Below are 16,193 nucleotides of genomic sequence, written 5' to 3'. Positions count from 1 at the left end.
GCCGAGGGTGGGAGACGTGGGGGTTTTGTCTTACGGGTAAAGGTTCTGGTTTTGCAGGATGGAAAGTGTTCTGGAGGTGGGCAGTGGCGATGGCTGCACGGTGACGTGAAGGTACCGAGTGCCACTGAACAGCACACTTGAATCAGATAGTTAGAACAGTAAATTCTAGGTGCAGTTTCCACAGTTTTTTAAAAGCACAATTGTCTATGACCACAAACTGTGTTGCAGGCATGATCTCATTTGCTTCTCACCACAATTCTTTGAGGAAGTATTATTACTTGTATTCATGAATTGAGAGAACGGAGGTGCAGACAGGTCTGGCAACTTGCCAAGATCACAGGTTCCATCCCAACCTGTGGGACCTCAAAGACCCCACCTTTCTGCGGCATCCCGCTCCCCCCCACCCCCTCTGACTGTGAGGAACCTCACCTGTCCCCCTGTCCCTTTCTCCCGCAGGCACGGCGGGGATCTATCAAGGAGCAAACGGGCTGACCGGCGCGGCCGGATTCGGAAGTGTGCACCAGGTACACCCACCAGTTGCCGAGTCGTTTCTTTCCTTGCAGAGTCCTCTTCAACCAGGGCACCCGCCATGCCTCCTCCTGCCCACAGCCCCCACCAGAAATCTGGTCCGTTATCCCCTGCGTTTGGCTACCACAGGGGAGATTGTGTAAGTGGCCCTTGGAAAGATACAGTGCAGAGGCAGAGAAAGTGGAATTCCTAGAAGGTTTCCAAGATGCCAGAGGCGATGTTGACCTGCGACCAAGACCCGCATTGACTGTTGAGTGTAGAATATATGAGTGCAAGTGTGTGTGCCCTTTCGCAGCCTGGGAGCTTCTCAAGGGTACAAGTCTTATCTTCTTGGCCTCTGTATCCCAGTGTGGAGTGCCCAGCACACAGCGGGGGCTTTATTAATGCTGGTTGAATCGAACTGCATCAACGCTGTAAAGATGAGTGCTGGCTCATAGTTTGGTTCTCTTGGTTTCGCTTAGTGAACTCAGCATTAACCTGCAGAAGACATCTAGGAACTCCGCTATCCGGGCACCTTTGCTCTCAGTCTAAAATTAATTCAAAACAAAAGATCAACATGCCTTCGAGCTAGTGTTAAAACTACCCGAGGCAGCCCTGGCTAGGCGGTTTGGCTGGCTGGAGCATCACCCCATGTGCCAAAAGGTTGCGGGTTCAGTTTGTAGACAAGGCACATACCTAGGTTGTGAGTTCAATCCCTGGTCGAAATGCATACAGGAGGCAGCCAATCAATGTTTCTTTCTCTTCCCCCCACCACCCCCCGCCCTTTCTCTCTCTCTAAAATCAATAAACATAACCTCAATGAGGCTTAAAAAATAAAAACAAGAAACCACCCAGGGTAGATGGGCTTTAGGAATACTAAACAGATTGAAATACACGGAACACGCTATTTCTTCAGTGAGCTGAAGAACCTAAATAACCTTAACCCTGCAACATGTGAAAGTTGTTTCGTTCGTGTTCGTGTTATTTTCGGTATACTATACAGATACGATACTTGTGAACACGAGAGTGCTTTTTAAGGCACGGTTCTGTGCTCTGGGTGTCGGTCAGTTCCACCGTGGAGCTTGCCCGAAACGCAGACTGCCCAAGTGCCGCCCCAGAAACTCTGAGGCAGCAGCTCGGTGGTGGGCCCAAGAAGCTGAACTTCCCACGCGTCCCTCACAGAGCTGAGAAGCTGTGGTTTATGGTGATGATGAAGCAGAATATTTAAAACCATGACTACTGTGGGAGAGTCGGAATGTCTCGTTGGTTTAGGCAAAGCTTGATGAAAGAGGATTGGCATTCTTTGATCTCCAAAACTCCCTCATGGAAGATTCTAGATCCCTAATGCCATGTAGGTACTGCTGTATTTGCACCGCTTATGAACCTAAAATGTCACCTAGTCTCCTTGGCATGGAATCTTTATTAGCCATTCATTTGTTAATTAGTATCCAAGTATTAATTGAGTGCCTGTATGTGCCCTCCGCTGTCCCAGGCCAGGGGATGCAGCAATGAGCAAGAGGGATGCTGTCAGGGCCACACCCGTGTCCCTCAGGGTGCACCTGCTGACCTCCGGCTGCCAATCTCTGCATCCCTGGGCCCACTGGTGTTTTCTAGAACCAATGGCGAGGGCAGGCAGGAAGAGCCGGAGAATTGAAACCCCCGGAAGCTGCTCTCAAAGACTGGCTGGAGTTGGCGCACCAACAACCCAGCTCCCTTGCTCCTTGCGGAGATCCTTTTGAGATAATGGTATACCATCCCAGCGTTTCTGGGGGAGAATTCCCTCCAGTCCCCACCTCAGAGCCCCTGGATTACCTGCTTTCCCCTCTTCTTTCCCTACTTCGCTTCTCCACTCTTCAAGTGGTATCTCCTCCATCCCCCATCCTTCTCTTAGGGTCTGCTTCTGGGGCAAGTCCCTGCCCTCAGAGAGCATTTGCTCTATGGGTGACAGAGAGAGTAGACCCATCCCATGAGGCTCCTTGCCTTCGTCAGCCTGTGACCTGCCAGCCGAAGACCCAAGACCAGACCACCATCCTTAGTCACTGCCTCTGTGTCTCCCTTTGCAGGACTACCCTTCCTACCCTGGCTTCCCCCAGAGCCAGTACTCCCAGTACTACAGCTCCTCCTACAGTCCTCCGTACGTCCCGGCCAGCAGCATCTGCCCGTCCCCCATCTCCACGTCCACCTACGTCCTCCAGGACACGTCGCACAATGTCCCCAACCAGAGTTCTGAGTCGCTTGCGGGTATGTACAGTCACTGTCACAAGGTCATTCATGGCTGTGGCCTTTGCTCTTACAGGAAGGAGGGACTGGACGTCAGTCCCAGTTGTAATGAACTGGTCACCCAAAGGCTAAATCCAGCCTTCAGGTGTATTTTGTTGGCTTTTCTTTGTCTGTGTGTGTTTTTAATTGCACCATATATAAAAGTCAGAAATTTTTACCTAAAAAGTCTAATTTCAGCCTATGGACCCCACCTAGATTCTGAGCATCACTCGGGAGAGTCCACGTCTTGGCCCTTGGTGACGTAGATCCCTGTGCAGCTAACTCATCAGCCTGCGGACTCACCCGTTCGCTCCACAAGTGTCCCGTGCCCATGTCTTCTCCTCTGTGAGATGGTCTGGGCTGGTCAACACTGAATGACACAGCAGCAATACATTAGGACGTCCAAATGGGAAGAAACGTCATTGACGTTTTTGTCTTGTCTGAAACCTACTGATGTCGTGGAGCTCTGCAGAAGCTCGGCGAGCACGATGGGTGCGGACATGCATTCAGTGCATGTCAGTGGCTCGGTGGTTAGAGAAGGAACAGTGGAGAAGACCCACCTCTTTGGTTCCTGGGGGCTTTGGTGCCGTTGTTGCTTTCTGGCCTCGTGTTTCTCCTCCCTGGGGGTGAGTTCGCTGTCCTTGGGTTGATGATATATGGAGACAACGCAGTCAAGCACGTTTAAGTCGACTCTTGAGGATTTAAGGCTTGAGCATGGATTTTGGTCATTGTGATCTCATTACAGAGTATTTAATGAAGGTGTCATATCTATTTAACCATTCCCAGATTGCTTTCTTTGAAGGGTATGAAATTTCACAAACTTTGTTTTCGGCATAATCCTGAAGTATCTTGGACCATCCTGCTTTTCAAAAAGTGGCCTCCCCACACTGGGTTCAGAAAGGACATACAATCAGGAAATCGCACAAAGGCCCCCATCCCTCTGTGACCTGATGATGCGCTGGATCCCAAAGACCGACTTCTTAGGAATTTGGGTCATGTGGGAAGGTCAATTTTGTTCTCTATCAGGAGCAAACAGAAAGGCTCCTTGTGTCTCTTCGAATTTTTCCTTTATTGTTTCCCCCTGTTCTTCATTCCTTCCTTGGTCTGAGGTTCCATGATAAGTGGTTGAGATGGTTTTTACTGTGTGTCTAACAAGCTCATATAAAATCTAATGACATAAATAATCGTCAGCTGTGACCGAGACCTCGTCTCTCCTCCCCGGTGTTTGTTGTAAAGGAAGAGCGCATGCACACAGGCGCCCACACTCACACATGCTCTTAAACTTTCCCATAAAAACTCCACTTTTGACATTATCCAGGATCTTCTTGAGTGGTTGGTTCAAAACCCCAGCGGCTCAAGAGGTTTCTATCTTACAGATAGATCATATTCACTCAGTGTTGCCTGATGCGCCTCCCTGGCCCCAGCCCCAGCCCCAGCCCCCAGCCCCCAGCCCCCAGCCCCCAGCCCCGCCGCAGGGCAGCACACAGGGACGTGCGTTCACAGTTCTGCGAAGGCCCGACAATTTGCAGAAGATTGCCGGGCAATTTGCTGATGTAGAGGGCAAAACCTGAACATCTGACGTTACTCAGGAGAAAAGACAAATCAGGAGTGGGGGCTTAAGAACTTTTTTCTTCTTAAATGTTTAAGTATGATACAAATTATCTAAAAAGAAGTTGGAGGAGGTTTTTTTAACTTCTTAGATCATTTCCTTTAGGCAATAGAAGGAGAAACTCTTTAAATTTCTGAAGAAGAAACTTGGAAGGCTCTCTGCGCAGTTTGGCAACCTCTAACAAAATTTAAAATGCTTGTGCTCTTTACCCCAATTTTTCTACTTGTAGGAATTTATTCTAAAAATAAATCCCCCCATAGGTCCAATGACTTCAGTAAAAAGCATATATATTGCAGCAGCATCGTAGCAAAAGACCGGAAACCTGAAGATCCATTAACAGGAGTCGGGTTAAATAAGTCGTGGCGTATCCACCAGTGACATACTATACATCTGTTAAAAAGAGTGAACCGTTTATCTCTCTCGCTGAGTGATATGAGAGGTGGAGAAAAACAAAGTGTAGAGCTGTGGGTATAATGTAATCTTGGGGGGTTTTTTAAGCGTAAGTGTAGTTGAAAACCCATGTTTGCACAGGAAATTTCTGAAAGGATTAAAAGCGATGGTTCACATTTTCTCTGGGGAGGGAACTAGAGTGGAAAGAAAAGATTAGCTGTAATAGACGGTCCGTAGTCCACTTCACTCAACAACAACAAAAGACATATTTTTTTCAAGTATGCAGGAGACATTTACCAACATAGACATATTCTGGGCCTCAAATCAAGTTTCATTACATTTAAAAGGATTCAACTCCTAAAAATAATGTCCTCTGAAAGACAGTAGAATGAAATTAGAAATAAAGAACAGAAACGTTCTTGGAATATTCCCAAATCTTTGGGAGCTCAATAACACCCTTTTAATAACCCATGCCTGACGGGTAATTTTGTGAGTCCACTCTACTGGGCTCAGGGAGGCCCAGACGGCTGGTGAAACCTTGGTTCTGCGTGTGCCTGTGAGGGAGTCTCCAGAAGAGGTTAGCGTTTGAATCAGTTGACTGAGTGGAAAAGGTCACTGTCGCCGCTCTGGGTGGGCAACACCTAATCCAGCAAGGGCCCACAGAGAACAGAAAAGCGGAGGAAGGGCGGTCTCGCTTGCTTCTTAAGGTAGGAAGTCCATCTTTTCCTGACCTCAGACATTAGGGCTCCAGAACTGACATCAGTGACCACCTAAGTCTCAGGTCTTCAGCCCCTCACTGGGAGTTCCACCGTCAGCTCCACCGGTTCTTGGGCCTTTGAACTCAGCCTGAATCATACTACCACCTTTCCTCGTTCCCCAGCTCGCAGATGGCAGGTGGTGAGACTTCTCAGCCTCTACGACCGAGTGAGCACATTTGTATAATCTCTCTTTCTCTCCGATATAATACGTATTACATTGGCTCTGTGTCTTTGGAGAACCCTGAATAATACACCATGTGTCAAAAGAAGACCTCAAAGGGAAATGAAAAAGTATTTTGAACTCAATGAAAATAAAAGCACAACTTATCAAGATTTATGGGATGTTGCTAAAGCAGTATTAAAGGGAAATTTTTGGCGCTAAATGAATATATTAGAAAAGAAAGGTTTTAAACCAAAAACTTCATCTTCCATCTTAAGAAAGTAGAAAAAGAAAAGCAAATTAAACCCCAAGTAAGTAGAATAAGGGAAATAATAAAGATCAGAGTGGAAAGCAGTGAAATCCAGAAAAACAATTTTTAAAAAGGTCAGTGAAACCAAAAGCTGGTTCTTTGGGAAGATCAATAAAAATGATAAAACTCTAGACAGGCTGATACAGGAAAAAAAAAAAAGAGGAGACATAAATTACCAATAAGAAGAGAAAGTTGACATCACTACAGATCTTAAAAATATTAAAAGGAAAATAATGCATTTTTAACAATACCATGCCAATAAATTCAACAACTAAGATAAAATGGACAAATTTCTTATAGAACAAAAACTTCCAGAGCTCACTCAAGAAGAAATAGCCAAAATAGGCCTACGCTTGTGAAATAAATTGAATTTTTTGTTAAAAATCATCCCACAGAGAAATTACCAGGCCCTGATAGCTTCACTGATTAATTCTACCAAAGATTTAAGTACGAATTACCAGTTCTACATGAATTCTTCAAGAAAACTGAAGATGAAAGATACTTCCCAATTCATTCTGTGAGGCCAGCATAACCAGACACTGTCATTATAAGAAAAGAATACAAAAGACCAATATCCCTCACACATATAGATAAAAAAATTCTAAACAAAATGTTAGTGAATCAAGTTCAACAATATATTGAAGAAGGGTAATTCACCATGACCAAGTGGGATTTATCCCAATGATGCAAAGCTGGTTTAGAATTTGCAAATCAATATAATTTGCCATGTTAATGAACTAGAAAGAAGAACAAAGAGAGCCTCACAATATATATGCAGGAAAAGCATCTGACAAAATCTATCATTTAGTCCTGACAAAAATTCCAAAGTAGAAGTGGAAGGGAACTTTATCAGAAAAAGACATGTTATAGAGTGAATGTTTGTATCTCCGCCCCAAATTCATATGTTGACACCCTAGTCCCCAATGTGATGGTATTTGGGTAGAGCCCTCATGAATGGTATTGGTGCCTTTACAAGAAGAAGCATGAGAGAGACGGTATCTCTCTCCCCACCATACAGCAAGAAGGCGTCCATGTGCAAACCAGGAACAGAACTCACACCAAGAACAAAATTGGCCAGTACCTTGATCTTGAACTTCTCAGCCTCCAGAACTGTGAGAAATAAATCTCTTGTTTAACTCACTCAGTCTATGGCATTTTTGTTACAGCAGCCCAAACTGATTAGAACATGACAGATACAATAAGCCTCCCCTTAAAGATTAGAAACAAGACAAGGGTATCCACTCTTACCAATTCTACTCAACATTATGCTAGAGGTTATAGCCAGTGCAATAAGGTAAGAAAAATAAATTAAAAGCATCCACATTGGAAAAGAAGCAGTAAAACTTCATTAAGTAAAATGACATGATTACCTATATAGAAAATCAAATATAATCTACAAAAAAGCCACTAGAACTAAAATGTGAGTTTAGCAACGTTATAGAGTACCAGGTGAGTATATAAAAATCAGTTGTGTTTCCATATACTAACAAACACTATAAAATAGAATATTTTTAAATGTCATTTACAGTTGCATCAAGGATATGAAATACTTGGGGATAATATGACAAAAGATGCAAAACTTGTACAGTTAAATTTACAAAATACTACTAAGGGAAGTTAATGAAGACTTTACTAAATGAAGAAATATACCCTGTTCATAGGTGAAAAGACTTAATATTGTTAAGATGCCAGTTCTCCACAAATTGATCTGTAGATTTAACACAATCTCTGTCAACATTCCAGGCTATTTGTAGAAATTGACATGCTGATTCTGAACTTCACATGGAAATACAAAGGACCTAGAACAGCCTCAACAACTCTGGTACAGAAAAACAAAGTTGGAAGGCATGCACTCTCTGACTTTAAGACTTATTACAAAGCCACAATAATCAGGACAGTATAGACCAAGACAGAGAGTTCCGAAATAAATCCACATGTATATGGACAACTGTTTTTTGACAAAAGTTTAAAGGCAATTCAATGAAGAAAGTATAATCTTCTCAACAAAAGGTTCTGGATATCTAGAGTCAGAAAAACTATACTTCCATCCGTACCTCATATGGCATAGAAAACAATAACACAAAATAGATCATAGACACAAATATAAAACTTCTATGAGAAAACAGGAGAAAGTATTTGTGAATTTGTGGTACATCCATAGAATAGAATAGTACTCAGCAACACAAAGGAATGAACTATCGATACACATAACATGGACTGAATCTCAAAACAATTATGCTGGCTGAAAGAAGCCAGACAAGTATATGTGCCATATGATTCCATTTGTTTAAAACTCTAGAAGATGCAAAGCTAATTTATACTGAAAGAAAACAGACCCACGGTTGCCCGGGAGGCGGGGGAAAAAGAGATTACAAAGGGATTGTGAGGAAACTCTCGGAGGCGCTGGGTCTGTTCATTATCTTGACTCCGACGACGGTGGCCTAGGTTTACACATGTGTCAAAAGTTACCAGATTGTGTGATCCTAACGTACAAGGTTGGTTGTGTGTCATTTATACCTCAGTAAAGCTGTTGGATCAGTAGACACATAAAAAAGGGAGAAATAATAAGAGTAAAATGACTCCAAGAAAGGTTTGCATACATTACTCTAGCCTTTGTACCTGACTGTGACCTCTAACTTTGACCCTTCATTCTTCAGAATGATAATGTGGGGGAAAGGGCTGGCTTTTTTTTTTTTTTGGCATCTCTAATAAATTGGCTTTACATACACCTTATTTAGACATGTCTCCACAAATGCTTTTTCTAAGCTCCCATCCTCAGAACTACCAAGTAAATGAGAATAAACCTCATTTACGTGACTCTTAAGCATCTCTGAATATATTCACTGCCTGTTCCTCATCCTCCAAAAGAAAGTCCTTGAATCTCGAATGCCGTGTCCTAAAAATGATGGTGAGTTGGAAAGGGCCCAGCAGTCCTGACAACTCAAAATCACGTCTTTCCTTAATACTATGTCCTTAGTCTGCTAAGAAGCTTTATAAATAATATTAAATAAAAGAAGTTCAGTCCTTTGGGTTTGGGATGGAATAGTCCTTCCAGGGTAGGGAAAATATTCAGTCCATTGCCAAGTATTTTTAGACAAAAGCATTTCCCCACGATGAGCCAAGCACTGGCAGTTAGGGAAGGAGAGGTGGAGCCCACAGGGTGCATTTGGGAGCCGAACAGGCAGCTGTACAATGAGAAAGTGGGATGGGATGTCCTCAGAGGCTCCACGCTGCTCTGCAGTTCTGCCCCCCAGTGACCAGGGCAGGCCCACGCTGTAGTTCTGGGTCTAGCACTCATTTGCAGGGTAACCCCAGACTTCCCTCAGCTCCCTCATTACTTAAATAAATATAATAAAGTCTCACTTTTAAAACCATGTGTTGAAAACGTATATGCTTTAAAAAAAAACAGTACAACGTGGGTGCTGGCTTTGGGACCTGAGTCCCAGGAAGGTACAGCTCAGCTGCTCGGGGTCCTTAGACAACTGCCTGAGGGCACGGGCTCAGCAGCCTGTCTACGCCCCGTGTCCAGAAACACCATCCCGATGGGAAGCAGCCAGTGGCGCCCTCTGCCCTGCACCTGCTCACTGACCCTTGAGGGTGTGTGGGTCGTGGAGCCAGACTCAGCTGAGACCATTTATCGGCATCTCCTCCTAACTGCCAGTCCAGTGCTGGACGCTTTCGAGTATATAATCTCATTTAATCCTCCAAAGGACAAACCTCACAAGAAAAGATTAAAGGACTACTTTTTAATAGAGAACGGAACAAGCGGCGTAGGGAAGGGAACATAGAGAATTCTCCAACACCCCCTAAACCCCAAGGGAGAGGGTCTCTTAGTGGTAGAAGAATTTGAGGCCCAGCTACATATAAATATTTATTTTCTTCCTCTATTAGTCTGTTAGCTGTCCCAGCGGCCCTGCTTGCTCTTTACTGAGATCCCTGCTCAGATGTCCCCTTAGCCATGAGGCCTTCCCTGCTGGCCCCACAAAAATTAGTCACCTCCCTGCACTCTTTGTTCCCCCATTCAATTTATCAAGTCTCCATATCCCCACCTGGCACATTATATATTTACTTGCTTGTCTAATGTCTCTCCTTTCTCTAGCATTTAGGTGCTATGAGAATTTAGGGGCCTGGAACTATGCCTACTCAGTAAATTTTTGTTGGATGAATGAATTAGTGTGAATGGGCAATTTAAGGGATGGTCAAGAGTGATTTTGATTCTATGTGATTTTTGCCTTGGGTGCTGCCTTTGGGACCTACCACTTTGGCGGTAGGTGGTTTGGATAGGAAATTTCTAAGGAGGAGACACTCAGCGAAGCTTCCCTTTTCTTCACCAGGTGAATATAACACACACAACGGACCTACCACGCCAGCCAAAGAGGGAGAGACAGACAGGCCGCACCGGGCCTCCGACGGGAAGCTCCGAGGCCGGTCTAAGCGGAGCAGTGACCCCTCCCCGGCAGGGGACAATGAGATCGAGGTAACTCCAGCTGCCTCTGATGTGGCGAATGTCATCTCCACCTGTGGCCAGAAAACAGGAGGGCAGGGGACTGAGTTATGTCCAAGTACCTGGGGGCCCAGGGCCCTTTGTGTTCACAAAGCACAGGTACAGAGAAAGAGCACTGGGAGGAAAAGTAGGGAAGAGGAGGTTGTCCAGACGGAAACACCATTGATTGATGGGCTAGGAAAGGTGACCCTGGGGGTAGCAAAGAACACTATGGTTCTGAAGCCTAAGCAGCAGCAGAATCATCTGGAGGCTTATGAAAACCCAGTGTGCTGGGCCCCACCCCAGAGTTTCCAATTCAGCAGATCTGGGGCGGAGCCTGAGAATTTGCTGCTGGTGCTGCTGAGTTGCGGACCACACTCTGAGAGCCCCTGACGGCAATGACAATGGGCAGTGGACCCTCCCGGCTGGGTTACAGTGGTTCTTACCCTTCGCTACGCATTACAATCAGCTGGGATGCTTTTTAAAATACAGATGCCCAGGCCTGACCCTGGCGTAATTAGACAGACGTTGCAGGGAGTTCTTAAAGCTCCCCTAGTGATTCCAATATGGCTTAGATGTTTGTCTACCTGGACACAGGAGGCTGGCTCGAATGAGTGTGCATGAGACTCTGAGTTTCTCAGACAGTAGTTCTCAACCCGGGCTGCACCTTAGAAGCTCCAGGGGAGCTTTGTTCTCAAGCTGTACCCCAGATCCATTAGATCAGATGCCCTGAGGATGGGGCCCGACCATCGGTATTTTTCAGCCCTCCAGGGGGTTCCGGTGTGCGTGCCAGGCTGAGAGCGCTGGTCTAAGGGACGCGCCAGTCTTTACTGCCGTAAAGCAAGTGTAGGATTATCCATCAGGCGCTAGCATTTAAAAAAAGTAAAAGGGGTGGGGGATAGAGTACAGAGGCCAGATGGATGCCCCAAACAACAGACAGAGGCAACTGTTAGCTATCGAGAAAAACGGCCATGCACCCAACTTTGTACTTCTTCGCGAAAGGCATTCGTTGCCCTGAGTGTGCCGTGGGCATGTGTACGGTATTTCAAAGCCAGCGCCAGCGCCAGCAAATCCAAATGCATCATCATCACATCCCGATTCATAATCCTGTCCAAGTGAGGCAAAGCTCAGCCCACAAATTCAGATATGCTAAGAAATACCGTTTTCATCGTTTCCTTAAAATCAAGGTAACTTTGACTCTGAGGCCCCATCCCCTCTGGGTGGTAGAAAACAGTGTCTTATTATTGGGGCCTCTCTCCTCCCAGAATCGTATGAGAATCCCGGCATTCAAGTGGCCTCAGAAAACAGAGTAAGAGTCTCTAATGTCTAGTGTGGCTGGGTCGCTGCCACCCTCCCCGTGGTCGGTGCCTGCAGTGGTCAGGGAGAGTCCAGCATCCACTGGGGTTTCCACGCCGTGCACCGGGCACAGAAACCCTTGTTGAGGGCAGGAACCGTGGAGTGTTCGCTACAGTCTTTGGTTGTCAGTATCAGAAAACCAGTTCCGGTTACTTAAACCGAAAGGAATTTACTGGGAGGAAGTCATGAAACCAGGGTAAGGAAGAACAGTCCCAAAGGCTGTGCTGAGGAATCCAGGGAACCTCCAGGGTGCCGGCAGCAGAGCGAACCATTTGATTCTAGGGCCACCTCACTCAGTGATCGCTTCCAGGGAGACAGCTGCCTACTGGCTTGGCTCGGCTCCTGTGCTTGCTCCCAACTGGCATTCCCACCAAGACGCACACACAGGAAAAGAAAACCAGGGGCTCTGATCAGGAGGGGGCGTTTTCTGGGGGCCCAAATAACAAGTGCTCATTGCTGGGGTATTGGGTATTTAGCCAGTGTTCACTGGTAGAGCTGTACTAGTTAGCCAGTATTCACTAGTAGGGCTCTGCTGGTTAGCTGGTATTCACTAGTTAGCCAGTGTTCACTAGTAGGGCTGTGCTGTTTGTTTACAACTGGCATCTGTTCCAGTCACCCTAGGTGTAGAATAGTGCGAGCATCACGCTTATCCCCTACATTCTGGTCACCTTCCAGCAGCCATCCCCTCTGAGAGTTGACCACCCTAGGGACCTGCCACAGAGCAAGTGTTCCCACTGTTCACGGGACTATTCTCAATCCAGGGAACTTTGTTCTTGCTTTTCCTCTCATTCTTAAAGGCCCCCACCTTCCAAAATTGAGGAGACTTCACACAATCCCTTTAGCGAAAGGCAAGAGGAAAATGTAAAAATGTATTGACTTCAGATTGTCCTTCCTGCCTCCCATATTCCTGAGGATTTTCTGCCAACTTGAAGTCGCACAGCTATAGAAACCACAGAGAGCAACACATACTTTAATATTTTAAAAAATTATTTGATTACCTAATGTGCTTTCTGCCCTTGGTCAGGAGCAGTGGGGGTAGGGAAACATTTTTTTCCATTAGGCTGAGAAGGAGGTGGAGGTGGCATGGAAGCTGGGGACTATGGGGTGATGTTATTCTGGAAACATCTGCTTCTTGATTCGAGAGTCAGAACCACTGCGCAAGAACAGTTGAAAAGGTGTGAGCCGTGTTTCACTTCTGTGCTTAATGTCAGCAGGCGGGGTTTGCATGGGTCGCACCTCTTAAGTCTTCAGCAGTCTTGCTAATGACGGAAGCCCATGAGGGAGAAATTATGTACAGAAGTGGAAAGGAGGAAAATTCTGAGTGTGTATTAGTTTAAATCCCTCGGCTGCAGGTGCCAGAAACCAACCTGAGCTAGCTTAAATGAAAAAGCAGAATTTATTTGAAGGATACAGGGATTCTCGGGGAACCCAGGGGCAGGGTACAGTGGAGTATCAGCAAGATACTGGAACCACAGGTAGACAGAGCAAGGAAGTGCATTCATGCCTGTCTCCCCACAGGCCACAGTGAAGGTGCTCGAATCGCTGAGCAGTTGTGTCTTTTCAGTGCCCCCCATGCACAGGTTGCTGGGCACAGCTCATTCTGCTTCTGACTGAAGCCGGGTCCCCCAAAAGTGGTGTCTTTCCATCGTTCACCCCTTCCTTCCTGCCGCTCTGCAGACTGGCCTTCCCTGCCCTTCACGTGGAGCCACTAAAAACCACCCAAAGACGATTAATTTCTTTCTAGGCCCCACATTCCCAAGGAAAGGCCTCCGACCCAACTGGGCTTAGGGACCCACCCTAGCCCAAACCCCAGTGGGCTAGGGAAGAGGGTCACCTGCAGAGTGGCCACCAGGAACTTACCCCTGAGGGCCCAGGGCAGGGGATAGAGCGGTGAGGAGACGGACAGCTCTTCCTCAGAGGGGCTGTAGGAGGTGGATCCATGGAGCCTGCATTACATTTCAAAATATTTGCTGATTTTGAAAAATTCTGTAACCAAATTCTCTAAGTGAAACTAGTTAGTTCAGATAAATTAGGACTTAGCATCTTTAAATCCCAGAAGCTCTCTTCAAAAATGGTGGTTTCTAAGCATTTTTTTACTGTGATCCAAAGTAAGAACTATACTTAGCATCATGGCCCAGCATGTACATGCACATAAATATATAACTAGACCAAAGTATTCACAAAATAACACTCGGGTCTGCTACTTGTTTGAAACCCCCTGCACTGACTGACCCTTTTCCTGCTAGATGACACCCTTCTCTTTAGCTTTAAAGGCGTGGCCAGTGCTAATGGGTGAGTACAGCCACTGAGCTCCAGAGAGGTTTTAAAGGTGGCTTGGTTGACCATGGCACACTGAGTGGACGCATTTGTCCCCAAGTGCCACTCCATCCACCCAAGACCAGCTGTATAAGGCCTTTTGTTCTTAAAAATAATGATCACCAGAAAAATAGGGAAAACTAACAGTATGAAAAATAAAGTCCAAGATAAATAAATAAGATAAATGTCAAGAAAGGTAATTTAAGAAACATTAAAGAACTTTTTAAAATTCTGACTAGTTTTCCTATAAAGATTCAAGATCCTGCATTCTTAAACGAAGAAGTGGAGCCTGTAGACTAAGAACAAGTAAGTGGAAAATTTTCAATGACAGCAAGAATCGAAAGTTTAATAGAAGGTTTGGAAGAGAAAGTTTAAGAAATTTATCAGAAAAAAGATAAAATTGTAGAAAATATGTTTTTTTAAAGATAAGCAATATCAATTCAGGATGTCTGATTTGAATATTGGAAATTCCAGAGAGAACAGTGGAAACGATGGGAGGAAATTATTTAAGGAAATAAGATTGAAAATGTGAACAGTGTGAATTAAAAAAAAGATTACACCTAGATATATCCTCATGGAATCCTGTAGATACCAAATATAAAGAAAAGATCCTTAAAAAACTCTAGAAAAAGTAAGTAAAACCTATAAAGGACTGAAGACCTGTGAAACATCAGACTACTCAGGAACCGCACTACCAGATAGGGGAGGAATTCTTTCAAAGAACTAGAGGACATTTTTCCTATTGGAATCCTATGCCCACAGGAACTGTAGAGAAAAATAAAAGTATCAGCAGATGCACAAGAATTCTGGAAGATTATTTTCTACGCACCCTTTCAGAAGAAGAAACTTAAGGATGTACTCAAGCAAAACAAGGAAGAAAACCAAGAAAGAGAGAGATTCAGGATCCAGGAAACAGCAGGTCTGACTCAGAAGTAACAGTGAAGAGACGTCTCAGAAGGCTAGCTATGCAGCAGGGCTGAACGCGATCCAGACCATGTTGGGCCGTCTGTCCCGGAGGATGGACGTCTTTGGTACAGAGGGTGTGGCTGAATTTGAGATTCTAATGAAGGCATGTGACTAAAACAAGAAAAGAATTAAAGCAAGTTGTAAACTCCAGCAAAAACAAAAAGTGATACTTAACAGGCATGGTTCCTCTGTGAACAAGCTGAAGTATGGCATGATTTTAATCGGCTGGAGTACAAGAAAGGGGAATGCATTTGACGTCGGTGGTGGAAACAGTCTCCTTAAAGTGGCTCTGGGGTTAGCACATTGGACACACAGAGAAGAAGGTGAAATTCTAGCACATTACCTGGCTCTGCAGTGAACAGTCATCTTTACCAGTTACCGGCTTTTAAAAGCAACATAAAGACAGAGCACAGAAGCCTTAAGAATAGTTATAAAGTCAAAAGCACAAACCATTTTATCCTTATTGACAGTGCAAAGGTAAGGCTAAAGCTGATGAAGATTAGAGAGGGGAGGAGGTAGGGGAAAGCGTAAGGGCTCCAGTATCCATATATTCCACGTTGGGTTTACTGTTCTAGCCAGGGAAGACTGTCCAAAGCTGATGGAATTAGGAAGAGAGGGATTCATATATGCGAAAAATACAATGGTCTGGAGAAATGGTGGAGATTACTATGAGCTAAACCCAGCTCTTTCAGACTGCCAAGTCAAAATGTACTGTCCAGACCTGGCCCATCCATAAACAAACGTGTAAGTATGTTATTGAGAGTCAACCACCAGAGTCACTAAAAACAGACACGGTAGAAGGAGTTGGACTTAATGGTGAGCTGTGAATGTAAAATGGCAATATTTCATTTTGTCAAATGAGTTATATGATTTTTATTGCTGTTTTTGGACTGAACTCCTCCTTTTTGAGCTTTTATGTGGAAGGCAAGAACAAGCTTCTTGGTTCTGGCATCAGTTGGGTTGAGAAGAGCCCCAAATTGGCCATCAGCATGTTCTTTGCACAGCTGAGGCTGGATGGGGACGCAAGGGCTCATCAGTGAGTCGCATGTTTTATAACTCAAAGATAATGTTTTTCGAGA

The 16,193-nt window shown here is 45.1% G+C and overlaps 1 protein-coding gene across 6 annotated transcripts in view; it reads left to right on the top strand.

Moving 5' to 3' along the window:
- EYA2 (EYA transcriptional coactivator and phosphatase 2) overlaps nt 1-16,193 on the top strand; it is a 205,769-nt gene that overhangs the window by 133,945 nt on the left and 55,631 nt on the right. For all 6 annotated transcript variants that reach the window (XM_053927001.2, XM_053927002.2, XM_053926999.2 and 3 more), the window contains 3 exons: nt 457-524; nt 2,571-2,748; nt 10,328-10,470. In XM_053927001.2, the coding sequence (XP_053782976.1) occupies nt 457-524; nt 2,571-2,748; nt 10,328-10,470 (389 nt within the window). The remainder of the gene's footprint in view (nt 1-456; nt 525-2,570; nt 2,749-10,327; nt 10,471-16,193) is intronic.

The sequence above is a fragment of the Desmodus rotundus genome, chromosome 6 (assembly GCF_022682495.2).
Source record: "Desmodus rotundus isolate HL8 chromosome 6, HLdesRot8A.1, whole genome shotgun sequence".
Taxonomy (NCBI): Eukaryota; Metazoa; Chordata; class Mammalia; order Chiroptera; family Phyllostomidae; genus Desmodus; species Desmodus rotundus.
The sequence above is the reverse complement of the archived record's forward strand: the minus strand, read 5'-3'. Positions and strand labels throughout refer to the sequence as shown.